This window comes from Antedon mediterranea, chromosome 7, assembly GCF_964355755.1.
Source record: "Antedon mediterranea chromosome 7, ecAntMedi1.1, whole genome shotgun sequence".
In the NCBI taxonomy this organism is placed as follows: domain Eukaryota; kingdom Metazoa; phylum Echinodermata; class Crinoidea; order Comatulida; family Antedonidae; genus Antedon; species Antedon mediterranea.
Genome location: NC_092676.1, coordinates 9,679,687 through 9,705,057, shown reverse-complemented (window position 1 = coordinate 9,705,057; position 25,371 = coordinate 9,679,687). Strand labels below are relative to the sequence as shown.

General features: G+C 33.6%; 2 protein-coding genes and 1 pseudogene across 2 annotated transcripts; 2 read left to right on the top strand and 1 right to left on the bottom strand.

The window, feature by feature from the left end:
* Positions 1-1,552: 1,552 nt before the first annotated feature.
* LOC140055400 (uncharacterized) lies at positions 1,553-8,938 on the top strand. Its single transcript, XM_072100738.1, has 7 exons — positions 1,553-1,657; positions 6,718-6,850; positions 7,140-7,211; positions 7,524-7,595; positions 7,715-7,750; positions 7,952-8,005; positions 8,863-8,938. Exons 1-7 carry the CDS (start codon positions 1,582-1,584, stop codon positions 8,936-8,938), a joined length of 519 nt encoding a protein of 172 aa, XP_071956839.1. The 5' UTR covers positions 1,553-1,581.
* Positions 8,939-10,666: 1,728 nt separating this feature from the next.
* On the top strand, positions 10,667-12,894 carry LOC140055748 (G-protein coupled receptor GRL101-like). Its single transcript, XM_072101147.1, has 2 exons — positions 10,667-10,705; positions 10,982-12,894. Exon 2 carries the CDS (start codon positions 11,097-11,099, stop codon positions 11,967-11,969), a length of 873 nt encoding a protein of 290 aa, XP_071957248.1. The 5' UTR covers positions 10,667-10,705; positions 10,982-11,096; the 3' UTR covers positions 11,970-12,894.
* A 5,352-nt stretch (positions 12,895-18,246) lies between these two features.
* On the bottom strand, positions 18,247-21,950 carry LOC140055399 (scavenger receptor cysteine-rich domain-containing protein DMBT1-like; annotated as a pseudogene).
* Positions 21,951-25,371: the final 3,421 nt, after the last annotated feature.

Sequence of the window (25,371 nt, the reverse complement as noted above, 5' to 3'; positions counted from 1 at the left end):
AAGACGACCATACATACACCATCTGCGTGAACGTCATAAATGCGTCAACTACTCCCCTTTTTGCTCTATAAGCAAATTGATTGCTATCAATCATACCATTCGTCTCATTATTTAATGTATTTTTTATAATTTGCTCAAAACATTTCATGGGGATAGATGTCAATACCACTGGCCTATAAACGTTACAAACAGTACAGTTATCATTTTTTGGAATCGGTGTGATAATGGCAAGTTTCGATACACGGCATACATTAACCGACCACTGGAATGAAAAATATACTTCAATTGAAAATAACCAGTCTTTAGAACTTTCCCCGATATCAAATCTGGCCCTGTGGCTTTCTTGGACTTGACCTTTTTAAGGGTTTTTTCCACATCAGTTGTGTTAATTTGAATATTGTTATTTCCTTCTTCTCATCCCATAATATTTTCATTTTGTTTTTTCCGTATATCACATTGTTCAAACCTGAAAAGTATTTAGATCATCCAGAATCAGTGTTTATCTGGGTAGTTTCTATTCGCAACACATTCCCAAGGTTCATGTAATTTTTTATTGAAAAAGGACATCACGTTGACCGTTTTCTAATTGTTTATCATCCCGAATCGAATGTTTCCCTTTTTAGTCGCGTGCAACGCGACTCTACAGCTCACTATGTCGGTCGGTCGGTATCAGTTTCATCTAGCTAAGTCAATTTTTTACAGTATATTCCTTATGGCCAGAAATCGACGTTGTTATGTTTTTTCGGTGCGCAATAAAAAATTACGCGGTCTACGCACGATTTAACGAAATCACGTTTGTAACCATATCTTCACAAGCATGAATCACAATTGAACACAATTTGGTACTCAAAATTTCAGGTCATATTTCATCATATGACAATACAATTACGTGCGCAGCGCATATAACGCATGCGTACGCGCGTTTAAAATTGTCAACATTTATTTTCGATGAAATTAGAGTACGTTTCAGGAAGTGCGCAGATTTTTGCACGCGCACTGCGCTTTAAACTTTAATATGTACTCTTTTTGCCCGATTTCTGTTTTACAACGTTTCTTTAATAATCATCAAGAATCTCCATTTAGGGCTTTCTCTTTCCAGCCCTTGGTTTTCTCCTCTTGCCACCTCTTCTGATAATATATAAGAGTTCCTTTTTAATCTAACACATTCTCTTTTAAAGCAAATTGCAGCATCCACTGTAGTATTTTTACTCTACTCTACAGCTCACTATGTCGGTCGGTTGGTCGGTTGGTCGGTCGGTTGGTCGGTCGGTAAACACTAACTCAAATTTGAGCACGCGACTGCAGCCATTTATATGGCCTTGTTTTATTTATAACAAAGACTATTATTTTTAGTGTTTTGAACATCTTTGATAACACTTACAGTAAAACAATAATTCACGATGACGTAAATTATCTAAATTATTAACACACTATAATCAATGCTAAAACGAAATGGTAAATTATTTATAGCATGATAATAACAATCAAGTGAATACATTTCTATTCCTCGTCGTCATTAAGTGAACTATATCAACAGACGAAACGTGCATTTCAACGAGAATAGAACTGCGTAACGCGAGGATGATTATCATCTTGAAATTATTTTTCGTACTGATCTTGACTGCACCGTTTGCTTACTGCTGCAATAATACTTCAGGTATGATTTAAATTAATATTTATGTATGCATGTAATTATTCTGGAGTACAATATTTCCATCAAAGCAAAATGTGTATTTACTTTAGTAGGAGGAGCTAATTACTAAATTTAGCCCTCAGAGCATGTCATGTCAAACTTGTTGGGTCTGTCGCCAACATGACGTGATTAGTGCATGTAAGATTATTATTTGGTTTTTAATTGAATAATGGTTTGATGGTACCGAAACGTCGATCTTTGTTTTTTTCATTAACTTTTGTATTGAAATATAATATTCTTCGTCTGTCTTAATCTGTTATAATAATATTGAGTTACAATACATTTCGTTACAATACGTTAAATCTATTCAAATTAGCAATCTATACATTTCTTTCAGCAACTACACTAGGTAAAAATTGAAGTGAAAATTTCATAATTTATCTAGGCCTATATATAAATTATGGTTAATTCTGACATAGGCGAGCACAATGGAAAAACTTCGGGACAAATCTCCGCCTTTGATACCTACCTTATCTATCTCAGATGTACCGCGAAACGTAGATTTGATAACATTAGTTACATTTTTCCACTATTACGATATTGTTCCATATTTCTATCTTAGGAATTAGATATTATAGGCTAGTCAATCTATCATTTTGAGTGAAACAAATTGCAAACAGAGATTTTTCTTTTGTAAATGGTCACATATGATGAGGAGATCAAAATTTGAGCATCACACCTCTGTCACTCATCCCGATGATATGCAAATTAGCTTAAATATGCAAATTAGGGTGAAACATAATAGGGTTAACATATCTCAAAAACTACTAGTCCGAGAGAGTTGATTTTTTTATTCAAAATGTATATATTTATATTTACTCTAATGAAACATTTTACGAAAAAATGACCGGAAGTACAACATTTGACCTTCGACCCCATTTCTCAATGTTTGCATACACAATGGGACTAAAATGTCTGTAGAGACTTTATTTTGCTTTCAAATGTCCCAGACATAGGTTCCTAATAGCCAGCATAGAACCACTTTGTAATTCCCAAAATCACACCTTTGTACAACACCTCGAAAGTATGCAACAAAACAGTGATTTTTAATATGTACCTGAGCTGTTTATCTACTTATCGGTTCATACCAAGTTCATGTAACCCAAGTCTTGTCATCGTCCATTATATAGGGGGGTCAACCATTATGACTACAACTAATTTCCATAATTATTGATTACATTTGTTAACCAAAGAAATCAAAATGACATAAACTAGTAAAGTATGAACATTTCCAGACTTTGTAATAATTACCATCTATTCATTAAACAGGTCACAGAAAGATAATCATAACCATTACCCGAGTGAAAAATGGTAGATTTCAGCTCGCTAACACTCAAACATAGGTATCTTAATTTGGAAATTGTGAATATAAAAAACGACATATGGAACTAAATAACACCTAATAATTGTTCCTTATATATCAAACATTAGATATGATATAAAAATTAAAATGCTACTTACAACTTAGTTACAATCCAACGTTCTGTCAAGTGAAGGCTTGATAACACAGGCAAACCCTATTTGAATTTTGCCGCCTCCTTTTTGAGGATTTTTTTTATTTTTTTGAAATAGATTTTGCTATTTTGACACAGTCTATTTTAAGCCAATGCTCATAAGAAAAGTATGTAAGGAATCTATGAATATTCAGCTTTCTTTTAAGAAACTATCCAAAATGATTTATGACTTACAAGTGATCTTAAATTGCAAATAAAACACTATGGGGCTTTAGAAAATAGGTAAAAAATTGACCTCACACTGTCAGCGGGCAATGGATGGTGAGTTTTAAAACGTAAAATGACACATACTTTTTGTAACTTTACAAATTCAAACATATATCATAATGTTCAGTATTGTCTACAGTTTATTTTGAGCTACTATCCAAATAGATATTTAGGTGGGAACATGAAAATCAAGTGTTTTGTAGAATATCACGATGCGAAATCAGTGGTATTCATGTCCCAGTGGGAGTGTGTTGAGGCAATTTAGCTATTTCTTTGCTCAAGAGATTCATATATTCTCAAAATTACGCCAATTCATCATCACAATCACGACAGTCAATCTCAAAATTATGCTAATTAGTAGTACAAATTACATGAAATATGCAAATAAGGGGGTGAAATTACAGTCTTCCCATATCTCGAAAACAATTAATGCAAGAGAGTTGATTTTTTCACAGCCGTATTCAGAATGTACATATTTATATTTGCTTCAATGAAACATTTTACAAAAAATGAACGGAAGTATGACATTTGACTCTCTACCTTATTTCTCAAAATTTGCATATAATGCAACTAAAATGTATGTACAGACTTTGTTTTGGCCTCAAAATGACTCGGATATTTTCGAGATATAGTACAACTGTAATTTTACCCCATTATTTGCATATTTTATTGACATTGTACTACTAATTTGCATACTTTCGAGGTGTGTGACAAAGGTGTGATTTTGGGAATTACAAAGTGGTCCTATGCTGGCTATTACGAACCTATGTCTGGGTCATTTGAGGGCAAAATAAAGTCTCTACAGACATTTTAGTCACATTGTGTATATGCAAACATTGAGAAATGGGGTCGAAGGTCAAATGTTGTACTTCCGGTCATTTTTTAAATGTTTCATTAGAGTAAATATAAATATATACATTTTGAATAAATCAGTGAAGAAATCATCTCTCTCGGACTAGTAGTTTTTGAGATATGGTAACCCTGTCATTTCACCCTAATTTGCATATTTAAGCTAATTTGCATATCATCGGGATGAGTGACAGAGGTGTGATGCTCAAATTTTAATCTCTTCATCATTTATGACCAAAAAGAAAAATCTCTGTTTGCAATTTGTTTTACTTTGGGCTGTTTTTTTAATAGATTGACTAGCCTATTATAAAGGGTTTTGAAACAAAATTTCTGATTTCATCGGTAGATTTTCAACTGTGCCCGCTAGCGTTTTTTTTCTCCATAATTTCCGGGTTCACGGCGAGTCCACGGGTTCACCTTGCAACTTCCTGGTTTCAACTAAGTTGTTCGTTGTTGGCGATAGTCATTTTAGTTTTTTGTTTATTTTCGGACCGCCCGTGTGAAGGTGCAGTAGCAAAATAAAAATTATACTGAAAATTAATAAAGATTAAATTAAATATATGCCATAACGCATCAGAGTATATTGTGGGGAATAGTATATAAAATTACATAGGGAGAACTGATGATAAGACCTTTTGTTTGAAATCGAGTGAAACCCTGATAGCCGAGTTATTGAGTAAGCTGGCAGAAATAACTGTGGGCTCTCTGTGTCCCGTTAGGACCCTGAGATACTTCTGCCCATGTTACAATGTCTTCTTTCTTAGGCCGAAACGGCCCACTCTGTCGCAGAAGTTAGTTTCACAAGATGTTCAAACTAAATAATGTATTAATTATACCAATTAGGATTTTATTTATTTGGATAAACGCCGAACACCTTCCCAATAAAACATCACACAATTATACTATTTGTATTAGAATTCATCGGACTGTTATCTACAATTTACCAAGCGTCTTTTTACCACTTTTTATATCTATTAGAGGATTTTAAATGTTACCATATTATTAAAACTAAAAAATTAAACGTATCCTTCGAATAAGCACCTCCCTCAAATGACCCTACAAAGGCCATACCAAACAATAAACACTATACTTTAAAATGTTATTAATCATCTAAGACACTGTGAAACAGAGTAGGTTTAGTTTTACACCGCATAACAAGGGCCATACCAAACAATAAACACTATACTTTAAAATGTTATTAATCATCTAAGACATTGTGAAACAGAGTAGGTTTAGTTTTACGAATATCAAGCATTTCAATAATGGTAACCGACAGAAAACGTCCAAGTTTTTAATTTTAAAAAATAAAATAATAAACAATCGTATACACGTCCTAGAGGTGGAGCGAGCGAAGCGAGCTCACCCTCTAGCGTCATCAAGTAACAGTTAAAACCGTTTAAGTAATAGGAACTTGTTTCTCAGTTGTCTCCCTCCTCCTGTATTTTTATTTGGTTTACTTACCCGACTCAAGATTTTTAGTCGCGTGGACGCGACTCTATAGTTCACTATGTCGGTCGGTCGGTCGGTTATCACTATGCGTTTTATCGCTTTCTGACCTTATCTTGATATCAGTTTAATTTAGCTAAGTCAATTTTTCACAGTATATTCCCTTATGGCCAGGAATCGATGTGGTTACGTTTTCACGGTGCGCAATAAAAAATTACGCGATGTACGCACGATTTAACGAAATCACGTTTGTAATCATATCTTCACAACCATGAATCACAATTAAATAAAATTTGGTACTCATACATTTCAGGGCATAAATCATCATATGGCAATACAATTACGTGCGTAGCGCATGTAACGCATGCGTACGCGCGCTTAACATTTTCAAAATTTATTTTCGATGAAATAAGAGTACGTTTCAGGCAATTTTAAGCGTTTACAAAATTGCCATGAGTGCGCAGAATTTTGCGCGCGCACTGCGCGTTAAATGTTATTGCGCACTCTTTTTGCCCGATTTCTGTACTGTTTTCTTGATTTATTTTCAACTCGAAATTATGTTATACGTCACGTCAAAAGTGACAGGCTACGCACGTGTAAATTAAAAAAATATAAATGTTTTTAAACATTTCAACATTTTTATACATGTTCAATAATTTTGGTCAGTTTGTAGGTTGGACGATCGGTCGGTAAACACTAATGAGCACGCGACTGCAGCCATCTATATTGCCTTGTTCTTTTAGGGATTAAGCCCTCTTTCAATTGTTTATCTTAAAAGTAAAACTCATAATTCTTTTTTCCATTTGTAAAAGATTAAATGTCATATTTTCATTCCGCCCATCTTTCACATCATGCAATTATTTTCTCTATTTCCTCATAAATATGAACAAAACTATTAAAACAAAAATATTCTACCAATTGCTGTGTAAATTGTTTTCATTGAAATTAACCTTCTGTATCATTCATTGTTTGAGTTGATATCTATTATATTGTTGTTTTCACATAAAGCAAATTGCCCAGACGGTTGTGATTGTGACGATGGTACAGTCACGTGTAGGACTACTGCTAACCAAACATATATTATTTGCTCTAACCTGCAAGAATTGGCCGAGTACAACGAGCAGTGTCAAATACAACGCTTGTAGGTATAATGTTGTTAACAATTTTTGTGGAATTATTAAATACCGTAGCCGTCTACGGCTATAATTATTAGGTCAGAGAAATTATGGTATGTTTTAAATAAAATTTCCACCATTACGAAATACAGTTACGATTTACGAGTGTTCGTAATCAATAACAAAATATCTCAAATTGGTCAACTATCCCAGCGCTTTCGTAAACGATGAGATAACATAAGCCTGTAGTGACAATAGAAAAAAAACCAATTCAAATCATAAAAATAATAACAGTCATTTGTTTTTACTTTGAAGGGTTCTCAAATCTAACAAAATACATAGCTTGCCAGAAAATGCTTTTACTGGATTGGCATCATTAGAAGAGTTGTAAATATTGTTCTGTAACATATTTTTTTTAATGATTTTTATACAACCTCATTGAACATTAAATTCTTAAACCAATAGACTGATGGAATGATTATGTTTACATAACATAGTGTAAAACTTACTCCAAGAGGGAAGTCATGATGCAACGTTTCGATCTTTATTTTGATCATCATTATCATCATCGTCATCATCACCATCATCATCATCGTGTTAGCTTTATACTTACTGTAATGTAATTTAATAATTTTCATAAATAACAACTATTTTAAAACTATCTAATCTCACTGTGCATTTTTTCTTTTTACTTTGAAGAGATTTGAGTGATAACCAAATACATATATTGCCAGACAATGTATTTGATGATTTGAAAGCATTGAAAACACTGTAAGTATTTTTCTGTATTATTACTGACATCTTATAGTTACGTATTACGTATAGTGTGCAATTTGTCCAGTATTGTAAAGACATGCCTTGTTACTATGCACTCTCTTTTTACTTTGAAGGAATTTGAGTGGTAATCGCGTCAGTAAATTAGAAGCGTAAGTATTTTTCTGTAACATTTACCAACGTTTACGCACTCAGACATTTATCACATGCGACTGTAAAGTAATATAACGAGTTGAGAACTTACCTGTGGATCTAATGCAAACGACATATCGAGGAGTGGGTAGGTTAGGGAAAGGCAGTGATGATGGTGTGGACCAAAGACCGTTAAATTCATGTTTCCTGTTTTTTTAAAGGCAAACCCTTCAGCCAGCCAATTTAATTAGTAATTTGACAAAATCGCAAACACCGTAAGTATTTTTATGTATTCTTACTGACACCTGTCATTAATGAGTTGTATAATGTATGTCCTAAAATAACAAGTATTTTAAAGTCACTTGTTACTTCATGTAGTTTCTTTTTTACTTTGAAAGAATTTGAGTGGTACTAGCGTAAGTGAATTAAAAATAGAAGTGTTTTCTGTAACATTTACTAACCGTCATTTATCCAATCTCACAACTAACAAAGTGAAAGAATGAAGTGGGTGAAAATTACATTAGAATCACTTTAACGATACTGTGTATTTTTTAACTTTAAAGAGTAACTTAACATAAAAATAACCGAACAATTACACCGTCAGTTTAATTCCTCATCGGAAAAACAGTAATTATGTTTCTGAAATACGATCGTTTACACAATCTGATATTAATAAATGTTTAAAGAATTATTTCATAATATAAATACAATTGCTGTACATCCAACTTCATGGAAACGTCAGCTTACGAGAGATAGTCACCTATATTATGAGTGGCTCTTCAGGGAGTTAGCACTTTTTATCTGAATTTTCCAGACATAAGTTTATTTATTTAACTTTAAGTTCAGTAATATGGCGAGTTTTATTTTTTTTTTAATATTTTATTCTTTGTCAAACACTGTTTTGGTGATTTTTAAGGGACATATGTAAATTAAAATATCGGGAGCCGGAGGCCGAACCTTTTCACCAAAGTTGGTCAAACAGTATGTTTTCTGAATTGACACGATTAAAACAACTGTACGTATGTTTCTGTTACATATTCATTTATTTACTGTTATTTAGACAATCTCATAAAATAAATGTCATGTTCTAGCATAATATTAAAACCACATGTACGTTGTTTTTACTTTGAAGGGACTTAAGTAGAAACGAAATGAAGACATTATCAGGCAATGTGTTTTCTGGTTTGAATGTATTAGAAGAACTGTAAGATTTTGACTGTAGTTTATTAACATTCACATAATCTGAGACAGTTATTTATACGCACTAACGCACGTATCACGTACGAGCAATAACACTACCAATTGATGATAAATATTTTATATTATTTGTAATTCTTCTTTGTACCGTTACCGTTACAAAACTTTACTTAATACTGCTATACAATTTTATTATAATCATTGATTTAACTTGTGTAAACCATGGATGTCAAAACATACGATAGCTTTATCACTTTAATGTCCGAAAAAGAAAATATTCTATTGACTGCTTTATTCACTATCATTTATTGATGTTTAATTCAAATTCTATACTTCCAACTATATAAACTTCTAAAATGTTATACATTATAAGGCCTTAGAAAGGGAATACATGTTTCATTAGCAGATGTCAAAGAAATAAGCTTGCTATTTACAATAGAATTCAATTCCATTTTAACCGGTTATTGCATGCATTAGCCTACACTAAATTGTTTAATCATTCCAAATATTGAAAATGCCAATATACAACATATTTAGAAAATTATGCTTAACTATTAGGCCACAGTAAGTCTTTTTATTAAATTTTGTACGTGGAATCATAATTATTACTATAAATCTGTTAACAGGAATTTAGATGACAATGGTATAACTAGCATGGATCGGAACGCATTTTCTCCTTTTGCTTCGTCACTTTTAATTTTGTAAGTTTCAATTCCTATTACAACCATAAACCTGTAAATTAGATTTATGGTTACAACAAGGGAAGAATGGAATTTCACTCTTCCCTGGTTACATCCATGGTCAATTGAAAGTGAGGACTTGCAATTAGCGTGGTAAGATGAAAAATAAATAAACAGTCTCTTTACAAAACTCAATGTTTCTTGCTGTGACCCTCTATATGAAATTGTGATTTAACTGAAAATATTGTAATAACGTCAATAACGAAATGTAGGCCTACCTATGTATCAATCGTATGCACAGTTTGATGGCTCTATTTAAATGTGTAGCAGATTGATATAACATAAATATGTTGCTGAACAATTGATCTTTATTTTCCCAAAATTGGACCACGAAAATTTCATGAAGACTGTAGTTTTCAAGTGTTTTAGAATATTATCAAAATATATGTATAATTTTTGTTAAATTATTCATATTTTTCTGCAAAAACTCCTAAAGCTAAAAGTTACTATATACTATAATACTGTAGATAATGTTTTGATCATGCTTTCCTTTTCATGTCAGTCATGTGTAATGCACTAATTTTGATTTTAAATAGATGAATAGGCTATGAGTTTGTTATTTGTGCCTGGTGATTGGCTTGCGGTTATGTCATCTACCTCAGCCAATCACCGGTATAATCAAACTCTCAAACTGCGATTTCTGTTCTTAACAGTAAACTTTACGGCGCATGCGCAGATAAATAGGCGTTGTTTATCTTATGGAAAAGTATGCGATGTCGGCAAGAGATATTTTACATTTCAGACGAGGCCGATGCAAGTCCTTCTCTCTCATTTGTCCATTATTTTTTATTTTTTACTTAAATCGGTTCTTACAAATTAAAAGAATATTTTTTTATGAGAATTTTCGTTTTCCTAACAAAAATCATTTTCTTTTAACTTTCAAACAACGCTCTTTGTTTATTGATAGTATATCAAGGAGCAATTTGCAATTAGTCTAACTTTTACTATGTTTTATTTCGGTTTTAGGAGCATAAAAGGCAACAGTTTACAGTATTACAGAGAAAAGACTTTTGAAGAATTAATAACGTTAAAGAAACTGTAAGTAGCTTGATGACAATAGGCTGCCATACTGTTTTTGCTTTTAATGTAACAGTTGGACAATTCCTAAAATGTAAAGTGATTCAGAATAGAAAGTTACAGTATAAAGGCAGTTTACATACTAATGTTGAAAACAAATACGTACATAAAATAAATACTAATAGTAATACATATATACATATAATTATGTATTGTAAGGTGATATATCTTCTATGAATAGTAAATATTAGTATTGTGAACACTTTTAAATCTTATTTGTTTATGAATCTTTCACAGCTATTCAGATATTTTTCATCTCTGTTGCCTTGTGGGTAAGATTGAAATCTGCGAACCAACCAATGCCTTTGCTTCATGTGAAGACTTACTAAAAAATGAAGTTCTAGGCATCTTAATGTTGGTTATTGGAATATTATCTGTCATCGGAAATGTAATGGTTGTTGCACGGCGGTTTAAAGAAGATAATAGTAAAAATGAGTTCAATAAAGTACAAAACATACTTATCTCTAATCTTGCAGTGTCTGACCTGCTGATGGCAGTATATTTATTAATCATTGCGAGTGTGAATATACATTACAGAGGACGATATTCTGAAGTTGCAAGAGTTTGGAAAAATAGCTTTCTGTGTAGTTTTGCTGGAGCTATTTCTACTCTCTCTGGTGAATGTTCAGTGTTTACACTGATGATATTGAGCATCGATCGCGCTGTAAACATCACAAATCCTTTCACTACAAAACGCCTCAACCGCACAAAATGTAGAATCATTATCGGAATTGGTTGGCTGGTTTGGATTGTTCTCAGTTTTCTTCCAGTACTAAATAGACTAAGCTTCGTCAATATATCGTATTTTGGTGAGAATTATTATGGGAAAGAGAGTGTTTGTCTCGCATTACCGCTAACAAGAAGTCGATGGCCAGGCTGGGAGTATGCAATTGGTATTTATATTGCATTTAATGGTTTAGGCTTTATTGTTATCGCAGTAAGTTACCTTACCATTTTCTTCTCTGTTAAGAGGGTAGGAGCCACTATCACAAGCAGAAAAAGAAGAGAAGAACAAATTAGAAGGGCTAGAAAATGTGCTTTGATCGTTTTCACTAATTTTTGTTGCTGGTTTCCCATCGTACTAATGGGGATTTGTTCAGAAACAGAGACTTGGAGGATTGCTGATGAAATATATGTTTGGACAGCAAGTTTGATCATCCCTATTAATTCTTCAATCAACCCGTATCTGTACACAATTTTCTTTCTACATGCTTTCAAAATCTAGCATGCAGTCGACAATGTAAGAGACTACTTTTGCAGACGATTCTTGTACGGTACAATTTCTTTCGAAAATAAACTGTGGACTATTCCGTGTCAAGCGACATCAACAGGCCATCCATACCACGGATATCACTCAAAGTACATAGTTGGACATGGACCTGTAATGGTTGGAGACTAGGAAGTTCCGGTATTGTATGAGAATCGGGTGACTAATATTAGCCGGATGCATTATTATTAAGTACTGTATATATAATTTCTAAGCAATGTCCTTGATAATGTTCTGCAAGTAGGCCAACAAATAATAATTACCAGATCCAAAAGCAACGATTGTGTATTATTGTGCAAGAGTTTCAATTAGGCCTCTTTTTTAAATAACGTTTTCATTTACGCTATTTTTCAGAAATAAGGTTTTCGACGCACACGTAACTAAAGTCTTTCGAGATACTTGCGCACGCGCAGATAGATTTGTTTACAAATTGGGCTGAGCTTGCGCGCGTTGTATGTTAGGAAATAGAGTTAAAGTCAACGTTTATACTGTGCAATAAGTTCTAACATACTATAGCACAAAACAACATTTATAAATAAAGTCTTTTAGGAGAGATTTCCTATTCCATGCCTTACATTACATTTGTTACAGTATTTATAAAAAGAAACTATTTTACTGTTCTTCACCATTTAAAATCAACTAATGTTTTAACTTTTGCATTTGTGTTTCTCCAATGTCATTGTATGCAGCACAATAAAAAAGGAAGTGTTGTTATCTTCAATTACATTAAGTGAGCACAAACAATCATATGAGGCTTTCATCCATATTAACGTACTAGTATAAAAACGTATAATTATAATCCTATAATTTAATGTATAAACGTTGTATAATATTTACTTTTCATTATAATTTACTTTAATTATTTTACTCTAACTAAAATTTAACTGGACATTTGGAAATTAGTAGACCTAGACCTATGTAGTGCGTTACAAAGATTCAATAGAAAGAAATGAATAAATATCTATTTTCTACTGTTTGTATCAATTTTGATCTGATTTTGCTGTAATCCTGGAGGGTACTTTGGATAACTTTACCAAATTATTCCTGTCCACTCAGGCAGCACTTGCCAGTTCTTATACTCTGACGTTATCCAAATTCCTTCACTTGCACTGATGAAGGGCTAGTGTTGCCCGAAAGCTCTGCTAACTTTTCTGGCTGTTTTAATTTATCGTTTTGATTTAGCTTTTCGCTTTTTTTTTTGAGAAACATATGCCCATTCTACAGTCCACAGAACGTCTTAAGACTGTTTTTCCGGAACCACCCATTATTGCATTTCGTAGACCTCCCAACCTTCGTGATATATTAGTCAGATCCAAATTTAAGAGTGAAATTAACTCTCATGTTAATGAGCGTACTGAAAAATCCATACATCAAACACGAATTGCGACATTAAACATCAGAACGCTGCAAGATGATTTTTGTACTAGCAGCTGTTATTAAGTCAGCAGATAATTTAAATATTGATGTCCTTGCTCTACAAAAGGCTAGAAGACTAGGAAACGGTATTTTAGAGTTTGACGATGAGTCAATAAAAGGCTGGCAGCTTATATGGAGTGGATACAAGAGACGAAAAGAACATGAAGTTGCCATTTCAATTCAACCATATAGACCGGGCGCCCGGAAGATTTATTCATGTGAAAAGATACAAAAGGTTTGATGATGTAGTTAGGTGCGTATTAGGGCGAGATGCAATATTCGACATTGCTGCCGGGTCACAGCCTGTACATAGGGCCTGTGGGGATCATAACATAGGGGGGTAAAAATGCATTTATTTATGTTAAGCGATACAAGGATAAACTTTTTTGGATATCATTCGCAGTGGGCTACTAATGATTACATCACCAATGACAGCAACTTTATCCTGTACGGGGCGCCAAACAGCAACATTTTAGGGCCACGCCCAAATGGGTTTATTCATGTGAAGCGATACAAGGTTGAATCTTTTTTTAATGGCAGCAGTATATATTGGGGATGACAAAAACACCAATGACAGCAACTTTATCCTGTACATAAGCTCAGACAGCAGCCCTAAAGGTCCGCAATTTCCCCCTATTGGGCTATATACTCGGCGCGTATGTCGTCTAATGGCGTTCAGCTGAGTTAGAAATACGTGATACGGACTCGGACTGACAATAAATACACAGTAGAATGCTAAAACAATAAATAAGGAGAGCAGTTGTTTGCTGTACCAAATCATTAAACATCAAACTCTTAGGAACTCGCCCAAAATGGGTTTATCCATGAAGTGTGTAATCATTTTTGAAAAAATGTTTTTTTTCCCCTTTTTTCCGGTACACAGCAGCTCAAATACCAGAGGCTCCATTCGTGATCAACAATGTTGATAATACAAACACATTCACGATAACGAGTGACTTTTATTTTATAATTGAAATATATCTTTACTTTGGAATAATAAATAACACCAACAAAAACACTTAAAATAACCAACAGCAGATTTGTATTTTAGGGTATCATTTTGAACAATCAATATTACATCAAAATCATTATTTCACAACATAAAATAATATAATTTAAGAATATTTTTCAGATAAACTAATTAATAATTACACTCATAATGATCGACACCGGGGTACCGATTATTGTGCATTATTATTATAACTCGATTTGAATATTGTTTTAATTACACACTAGACACTAGTGATATGTCTATATGAAAAAAGGCAACGAAATCTAAATTTGCAACATTTTTTTACATAACATAACATAATAGTAAAGTAAATAATAGTTCGAATTCAACATAATCACTTAGAGAATTGGTAAGGTATAGATTAGACTATCGATTGCACACTATTACTGTATTTTTAATTCATTTTAAATTAAAAAAAGTAACCGTTTTCATGTTAATTAGACTGATAAAAACCAACAAAAAATTAATCTGGCAACATTTTAAACATCGTTACTTGTCCATAATGGATCGACTACTGTATCGATTACTGCACATTGTTTTACTTAAACTGAAACAAAGTCAAATTTTTAATTGTTACTGTACTAATATTAGACAGTGACAGTTTTTAATCGTTTACATAAAACATTTGACAGTTTTGAAGTAAATATTCTTTAATATATCAAATGTAAATACTGAACTATTTGATCCATAGATAGTTGGCAAGCAGAATCCAGTATCATTACAGTGTGATTATAATCAAATTTATAAATGACGATGTCACAAATCATGTAAAAAGAAATCCAATAGCCCCTATTGGTTTTATTATATCGTGTATTCTGTTCAGCTAGTAATGGAATATGAGGAATGTACAATATTTAGTTATTTAATGCATACAGCCAGTAAACTCGCTGTCTTTGCTCATTGTGCTTTTACAGTGTGTCGGTATGCAAAATATTCGACCTGGGTTCAGTTGGAGATAAGTAACGATATTTAATTTGGTCCAGTGTTATTAATGTAACAATTTTAAATTTGACTTGGACAGTTGGGCAGTAAAATAATGTGCAATAATCGATACAGTAGTCGATCTATTATGGATAAGTAACGATATTTAATTTGGTCCTGAGTATGTTGCAGATACCACTGTCTAATGTTAGTACAGTAACAATTTTAAATTTGACTTGGGCAGTTATAGTAAAATAATGTGCAGTAATCAATACAGTAGTCGATCCATTATGGTTCAGTAACGATATTTAATTCGATTCAGTTTGTTGCGTTTTATCAGATATCACTTTCTTATGTTAGTTAGTAAAATAATGTGCAATAATCAATACAGTAGTCGATCCATTGTGGATAAGTAACGATATTTAATTTGGTTCAGTATTATTAATATTAATTAATGTTGCCTTTTATCAGATATCACTGTCTAATGTTAGTATAGTAACAATTAAAAGTTTGACTTTGGTTCAGTTAAAGTAAAACAATGTGCAGTAATCGATACAGTAGTCGATCCATTATGGACAAGTAACGACGTTTAAAAATGTTGGCAGATTAAGTTTTTTGTTGGTTTTTATCAGTCTAATTCACATGAAAACGGTTACTTTTTTTTAGTAATAGTGTGCAATCGATAGTCTAATCTATACCTTACCAATTCTCTAAGTGATTATGTTGAATTCGAACTATTATTTACTTTACTATTATGTTATGTTATGTAAAAAAATGTTGCAAATTTAGATTTCGTTGCCTTTTTTCATATAGACATATCACTAGTGTCTAGTGTGTAATTAAAACAATATTCAAATCGAGGTATAATAATAATATAGCCGAATAGGGGGAATCTGCGGACCTTTAGGGCTGCTGTCTGAGCTTATGTACAGGATAAAGTTGCTGTCATTGGTGTTTTTGTCATCCCCAATATGTACTGCTGCCATTAAAAAAAGATTCAACCTTGTATCGCTTCACATGAATAAACCCATTTGGGCGTGGCCCTAAAATGTTGCTGTTTGGCGCCCCGTACAGGATAAAGTTGCTGTCATTGGTGATGTATCATTAGTAGCCCACTGCAAATGATATCCAAAAAAGTTTATCCTTGTATCGCTTCACATGAATAAATGCATTTTTACCCCCCTATGTTATGATCCCCACAAGCCCCATGTACAGGCTGTGACCCGGCAGCAATATCAAATATTGCAAAAGTCAAGAGAGTGGAGTTTGGGATAGTATTCTTGGCAACAACAACCCAGATCGTAGACACACTAACGACAACGGTGCGAGAATGCTGGAGTGGTGTTTATTCAACTCTATGAGAATAATGAATTCTTGGATACCAAGCAAACGAGTACACAGAGAAACATGGAGACATGCAGGAACAGGACTGTGGAAGCGTATTGACTACATATGCACCACAAAATGGGTTGGAAACTTTAAAGACTGTCGTGTGTATGTTGGGCCTTCAAGATTATTCAACACAGATCATAGGCTCCTAGTGATGAATATAAACTTCCCAACAACATCAAGGCGAAGTGAGGTACTACGCACAATAAGGCACTACAAATCTAGCAAACCTAGGACAAACTATGCTGCACTTAAAGATGTTCCAGAAGTCAGGGAAAACTTACTTAAAAACTTGAAGATGCCTTTGATCAACTACCTCATGAAGATGTTAATGAGCTGAATGATTTTATTACTGAAAAGGTATGTAAGTGTGTTGAAGAGGTCTGTCCTAAGAAGTTGTGAAAAGAAAAGAGCCATGGGAAGACGATGATTTGTGTAAGATGATAGAAGATCAAAGGAAGTGCAGTGATAAGAACGAGTTAAGGAAGTTACAGAAAAGGATTAAGAAGAAGCAGAGAGAACTAAAAAAATGAGTATTACAAGTGCCTAGCAGAGAATCTGAATTTTGCGACTGAAGCTAAGTCAGCAGAAAAGGAGTTTGCAATCGCCAAAAACTACAAAGTCTTCAAGAAATCCAGTGATAGTAGAATTCAGAAGGAAAAGCTCAAAGTACATTTTGAGTCTCACTTTGCAGGCCCACCTGAATCATTCAGTATCCCTAGTGAGCTAGAAGACCCAGGAAGTTTCCCACAGTTGTTCAATGATGAAGACTGTATAGTTAATGAGGATCCACCAACTAGCAAAGAACTAGAAGAGGTTATAAAGTCATTCAAAAATGGAAAAAGTGGAGGGACAGATAACATCAAGTCCAAAGTACTGAAGTACAATACAAGTCATCGCCTGTTTGCATTCCTTCATATGCTTATAATTGTAATCTGGACAACACTCAAGGTCCCTAACTCTTTACTCCCTCGTTATCATTAAATTGACATTATGATTATGAGAGTGAGGGGACACTAACCTAGTTCTTGTGTTGGAAGTTAAAGTTATTGAATCCCAACTATGAAACCATAGTTATTACAAAGTTACAGTGATTATTGTAAATTTGAAAACATTATGATTCGTATTTCATTATAGAGAAGGTATAACGATAATATGTACTACGGTACTTTATTAATTAAAACTGCTTTGAAGGCCTACTCTTTTTCGTGTTTTTTAAACAAAATAGTGATTTTTTTAATTATAATGTTAATTTTTTACTTTAATGTAATTTAGGCCTATTATTACAAAAGTCACACTATAAAGGCACAACTAACATTTTGACAAAACACATTAGATAAAATATTATGATGAATATACACTATTATTACATTACATTGGGCCTATTAAAACTGAAACATATTCAGTTGTGCTTGTTTTATAAAACAGGAAATTTATGTCCCTTTGCCACGAGGAATAGGGCAGTACAACAATAGTTTATCCGAACAATAACACCAGCATCCTCCTGATGTCCACAATTGTGTACCCTCATTCCACGGTTTGAACAGACTGAAATAGAGGTTTCTAATCCTAAACACTGAACATTATCAAGCCTACAGTAATCGGACCATTGCTTTAGCCAAAATGAGCTTGTTTTGGAGCTTCAATGGCTTTTCTTAGTCCTAATTGTCGACACACAACATTGGCATCGTTGATGTCCCAGTCGTCATCACATATTGTACCCAATTGTGTACCATCGTAAACTTCAACTCGTCCCTCATTCATATTGCCACCATCAACAAGTCTAATATTTTGGCCTACTATAAAGTAAAAAAGTAAACATTTATATTGCTGCTGGTGCTCTCACTGTGAAAATCTCTCTCATTAGTTTTAGTAATATCGGATATACGCATCACAGGACATTATAACACATTTTGGTTATTTTTCCCAAAAAGTTTTTATTGGCAAGATTTCTTTCTTTCCAAAAAATTTAGAAAATATTGCTTTACAAATGGCAGAAATTCATAGAAATTCAAAATTGAAATTGTAAGAGAAAACTTGTAAGCCATTGCTAATGTATGGTGCTTAATTAATTTGTACCTGCACATGTAACACATAACAAGCGTCATTATGTTTTACAACTTAAATAAGTGATAAACAAGAAAACGTTGTTTAGGTCTACGTTAAGCCATATTACTACTGTACCTGAACAAATAACACTCGCACCATCCTTATGTCCACAATTGTGTACCCTCATCCCACGGTTAGAACAGTATTTGAAAGAGGATTCAGTTCCTAAACACTGAATATTATCAAGCATAATCCTTGGCCAAAATGAGCTTGTCTTGGTGCTTGGATGGCTTCTCCTAATCCTAATTGACGGCAGACAACTCTGGCATCGTTGATGTCCCAGTCATCATCACATACTGTACCCCATTATTTACCATCGTAAACTTCAACTCGTCCCTCATTCATATTGCCACCATCAACAAGTCTAACGTTTGCTATAAAGTAAAAACAAATTAAACGCAGTACTTTAAAGATATATTGTCCCCCTGGACAAAAAAATATTTTTTAAATTTTTGTTGTTATTGAATCTTTCCATTTTAATGGCACATAGTACTTAATCACTTTGACCAAAAATTGGATTGGACAAATTTACTTTACTTTTAAACAAAGAATAGTCAAATTGTTAGACAATGGTTTTTTTTTCGTTAAATGTAACTGTTTATTTTGGCCTTTTAAAGTTAAATATATATCAATTTGATCTCTGGTGCGCGTGCGTACAATTGAGGGACTAGTGCTGTTCCGCCGCTATCCAATCGAGTTTGAACAATACCATGAAAGCCCCAGTGGTCTAATGGTTAGAAGATCTGCATATCAAGCAGAAGGTTCCGGGTTCGAGTCTCGGCTGGGGCGTCTTTTTCTTATTCTCACAGATTTCCTCATCTTATCGTTTCAAATTCACAGAAGTGACATATTCAATGTCTGATTTGATTAATCTTCATTTTTCATGTTTTTGGGGGATATCTTTAAATGCCGTTTTTTTTTTATTTCTGCTGGTGCTCTCACTTATCTCTCATTAATTTTAGTTGAATATTACTAGTAATATCGAACATAGTCACAGGACATTATAACCAAAATTTTGTTATATATTTTTCCGAAATGTTTTCAGTGGCAGGATTTCTTTCTTTGATTTCTTTCTTTCCAGAAAATTTAGAAAATATTGCTTTACAAATGGCAAAAATTCTTGCAAATTCAAATTTTAAATCGCTATAGAGAAAACTTGTTTAGGACTTATAGTAAGCCATTGCTAATGTATGGTTCTGAATTAGTTTGTACAGCGTCCTTATGTTTTACAACTTAAATAAGAGATAAACAAGAAAACGTTTTCTAAGTCTACGTTAAGCCATATTACTACTGTACCTGAACAAATAACACTAGCATCATCCTTATGTCCACAATCGTGTACCCTCATTCCAGGGTTAGCACAGTCTGTGATAGAGATTTCATTTCCTAAACACCGAACATTATCAAACATAATCGGACCAGTTTCTTGGCCAAAATGAGCTTGTCCTGGTGATTGGATGGCTTCTCCTAATCCTACTTGACGGTGTCCCAGTCATCACCCCACCCCATTCTTTACCATCGTAAACTTCAACTCGTCCCTCATTCATATTGCCACCATCAACAAGTCTTACGTTTGCTATAAAGTAAATAAAGTACAAATTTTAGTGGCAAGTGGCAAGATTGATTGATTTCTTTCTCTTTCCAACCAAATTAGAAAATATTTTCTTTACAAATGGCAGAAATTCTTGCAAATTCAAATTTGAAATCGCTTATAGTAATTAGCCATTGCTAATGATGCTGAATTAGTTTGTACTTTGAAAATATTGTACCTGCACATATAACACTCGCATCCTCATGATGTTTACAATTGTGCACCCTCATTCCATTATTAGGGCAATCTGTGATAGAGATTTCATATCCTAAACATATAACACTCACATTCTCATGATGTTTACAATTGTGCAGCCTCATTCCATTATTAGGGCAATCTGTGATAGAGATTTCATATCCTAAACATATAACACTTGCATCCTCATGATGTTTACAATTGTGCACCCTCATTCCATTATTAGGGCAATCTGTGATAGAGATTTCATATCCTAAACATATAACACTCGCATCCTCATGATGTTTACAATTGTGCACCCTCATTCCATTATTAGGGCAATCTGTGATAGAGATTTCATATCCTAAACATATAACACTCGCATCCTCATGATGTTTACAATTGTGCACCCTCATTCCATTATTAGGGCAATCTGTGATAGAGATTTCATATCCTAAACATATAACATCATCAAGCATAACCATAACGGACCAGTCACTTGGCCAAAATCAGCTTTTATTGGCGCTTAGTGGCTTTTCCTATTCCTAATTGTCGACACACAACATTGGCATCGTTGATTTCCCAGTTGTCATCACATGTTGTACCCCATTCCGTACCATCGTAAACTTCAACTCGTCCCTCACACTTATATTGAAAAGAGTTACTAAACTTTTAGGAGAAAGACGATATTTTAAATGGGACCAAGTAGAAGAAATTTGAATAAGGGATGTAATTCATGTTTATATTTTTATTTACAGTAATTCAATTGCGTATAAAATCCAGTCTTAAAATTAAAGTAGGCCTAGTGTTCAGACAAATTCCTCAGACAAATTCAATTAAAGGGACATTCTCTGGCGTTTGAATTTATTTAATCTTCTATATACAACTCTTAATTAGTTTAATGGTCAGTGAACTGCTTTTTAGTATCATCAAATAAAATTAATTTTATTTTGTCGATACTAAGTTTTTATACACAAGAGTAAGTTTTTGGGCCTCCTAATTAGCTTCAAAGTTTACTTTATAATTATTTATATACAGTAGGCCTATGTAAGATTAATAGAGCCAAATAATGGGAAGGAAGAGTGGAGTGCCTGGGATAATCTTCTGTAATCTAGAACCTATACCACTCATTTGCTCATATAGTGTAACTTGACATGCACAACTGTATATCAATCCACTGTGATTTGATTATCTACTGTTTTTAACATTGAAAATAAATAAATAAAAATGTACAAGTTAAAAGCAGTTATGTAGTAAGGTGTTGTAGCCACTGCCTATGTCTTACTCTCTTATTCAAGTCTAATTGACTATTAGAAATGGCATGCATGCTCAATCTGAGGATTGTATCTTTCTTGAAACTATTATCTTAAACAAGGCCATACATGGTTGCAGTTGCGTATGGTGTCAGTCGCGTGCTCAAGTTAGTGTAACCCTCCAAATATACAAGACATAACGTCCGATAGAGGGCGGCAGAGAGAGAGAAGATAAATAAGACCGAGCACATGTGTAGATATAAAAGGAGTGAGAATAAAACATCTAAAACCACTATACATATTTGAAGTGTGTATTTTCATTATTATTGGAGTCCGGAACATAACATAAAATATCAAGTATATATTATATGTTATATTAGTGTTTACCACCAACCGACCAACCGATCGACCAACCAACCGAGTGAACCGTAGAATAAAAAATATTTAATTACGGAACAGTTGAACGAAAGTAAAAATAAATATTATAAAACAATACTTAGGGTTTTTAAAAACGCAAGAAAGTAAAACCATTCGATTCTTGCTACTGTAGGCCTAATACCTAGATTTCCCAGTATCTAGCAAACATTCCGTAATAAAAAAAATTGCATCACAGACCACAATCTCAGCGTACATGATACACCACATTTGGATACACATGTGATTCTGTATTACGGATGTTTATGATATGATTTTGATATGATACTGAAGAAATATTGTCATATGTGGAGAAACAGCATTGATAATCGATAATGTAAACAAACTACGGTACCAGAATAGCTAGATAACGGCAATAACACTTATATTTTATATCACGATGGTGATGAACATCTTCCTTCACATCTATACACGGTATCTGAGTAATCGAGCTCTATCAAATCACCCCAATTTATGAGAAACATCTTCAAGATAAACTTTAGCATTGTGGTAAATTTTGATAAATTACTTCACCAGATGTATTCAATTAAGATTTCACCTGACAGATGCAGGCCTAATGGTTAATGTCAATATGCATTGTTTTCATAATGCCAACAATATTACATTGGATGTATACGTATAGAAAGTTGATGAACTTTAAGTTGATTAACTTTCCTCAATATATATGTTACCAATATCCTACTTCACCATCATCATCAGATAACATTTATTTCCGAAAAAAAAATGGTAGGCAAGATGATTTACTTTAATTGCCTGATCGTCCTTCGGATAGGGCTTAAAGACGTTGGTTCCGTGTACATAGTGTACGTTAAAGAACTTTGTACACTTTTAAAAAAGAGTAGGGGATGGACTCCCAGTGTGCTGATTTTAGTAAACGCTGCAGATTGCTGCTGTGGGTCCATAGATGACCTAATCCGAATTTCTTCAGTTTCCAGTCAAGCCTGAGGACAATAATTATTACAATTACTGTGTAGATGAGTACTCTACAGTATTCAATAGTTATTATTATAGTTTTAGATATAACATTTGTATCTGCGTCAATATTGCTCGCATAAGCACACCCTAAATACAAGTTTGTATACAATTGGTTGAGCCAATATCAAACAATTTGTGTGTCGTTTTTCTGACACGTCTCTAACGTTGGTTTAATGTCTCCCACATGCAAAAATAATAAAATTACTATTTTCGAAGTCGGAAATTTTCAGTTCGGCGACTAAGTGTTGATTATGAAGGTGCGACAAAAATGATACCTGTGACAACACACTTCAGTAAAATGTGAAACCAGTGCCCATGTGGTCTATTGATGTATACAATAGACCACATATATATGGCCGACGTCTGTCGTGAACGACATTGGCAATTATTTTTACATTCTTCTTCTGAATGATGTATGAAACTAACCCATGACTGTTAAAGCATCTTGATTGGTCCTAACATTCTCTCGTCCAGTGGCCACCTTTACCAGAGGAAAGGCATGGGCAAATACGTCTGAGCCAGATACTAGATGCAGGGACTGCCATAAGAGTCAGCAGTGCTGATTTAAAATGTCCAACGTGATCCCAGGTCCATATACAGCACCCGATAGTAAGAAGAACAACAATTTAATTCTACAAGGTTTTTATTTAAAAAGAATTGCGAATTGTACCATGACAATTCTACTGTACTTTCCCAGTTTAATCTGTTGAATAAACTGGTGCGAATTATTCAAACCAATGCAATCTAACAACAGGACACTGAGTTCGCCTTGCTAAGATACAGTAGCAAACTTGTACAGTCTTTTGATCTTATGTCTGGCTGCGACAAATAAGGACAGTACTGTACAGTGTCTGTTAAGGAACATGGAACTGATGTCGCAGCCACAGATAAACCCCTTTGTTAGATTGCCTTATTCAAACCAACCAGGCACAAAGCAACATAAAGTGGCTAGCCTGTAGATGTTTTTTAAAACTCTAAGCTATTCTTAAACTGAGCCATGATGATTCAGTCATGACAAGCAATCTTTCCTAACAAGCAGAAGGATACAACAACCTACTGAACAGAATGGCTTATAAAAGGATGCGCTGACGAATTTATCTATTTCCATCTTGGAAGTTCAGTATTAATATACAGTTAGGTCTGCACTGCTTGCAAAATGTTTTGAGTTGAATATTTATTTGAAATTTTGTATGGCTGTTTGACTATTAGCACCAGCCATCAATATCACAGCCATCTCTCATACATTTCTGGATGGTTGGTGGTTGACTACAGTATGTTTTTACCAAGTTTTTAGTCCATAATATTTACAAATTCCAAAAACTGAGCTTTGTCTTCTTTTATGCAAGACATCTCTTTTTCTTTTTCTCACAAAAGTTGCAGGATTTCAAACAAACAGTGTACAATTTATGTGGAATGTATTGAGATCTAAAGACTTTACTCTCTCTGTCTCCAGTTTCACATTTAATTTTATTATAGTTTTTCAAACAGCATAGATAACATCATTTTTCGAGTGGAGCATAGTTGAGTAGTTTTTCAATCAAATCCACATGAGCCAGTAACATTCTTCTACAACAGTATCTCTTCAGTCCTAAGGCGTCGAGCGCATCGCTGAAAGAAAAAGCAATTAAAACTTGAAATTTATACCCATGCCTGTTATTTTTCAAGTATGAAGAAAAAAAATTACATTTGGTATAACTTTTATTTTGTTCAATCAGAATGTTATCCTTGTTGCATTGTCATGAAAAATGCACAGTGCAAGTGACAGTCCGGATGATTGTTTGCAATATCATTGGTTATGCCAAGTGGTATGTCCTTACGTTCACGTGGGAACCAAGAATTTGATGATGATTCAAGCAAGTATTACTATTAGTGTAAAATATGCATACTATTACTATACTAGATTTTAAACTGATTCAAGCATATTTGTGATACAATACTTACCCTTCTGAATATTCAGCTTGTAGAAGTCCTAGGTAGGCCTCCCATTTGTTACCAACCACCTTTCCACAGGTGAAACAGCGCACTGGAATTATCATTTTTATACTTAAAAAAAAAAATGCTATGCAAGTTGAGAAACAATTATTT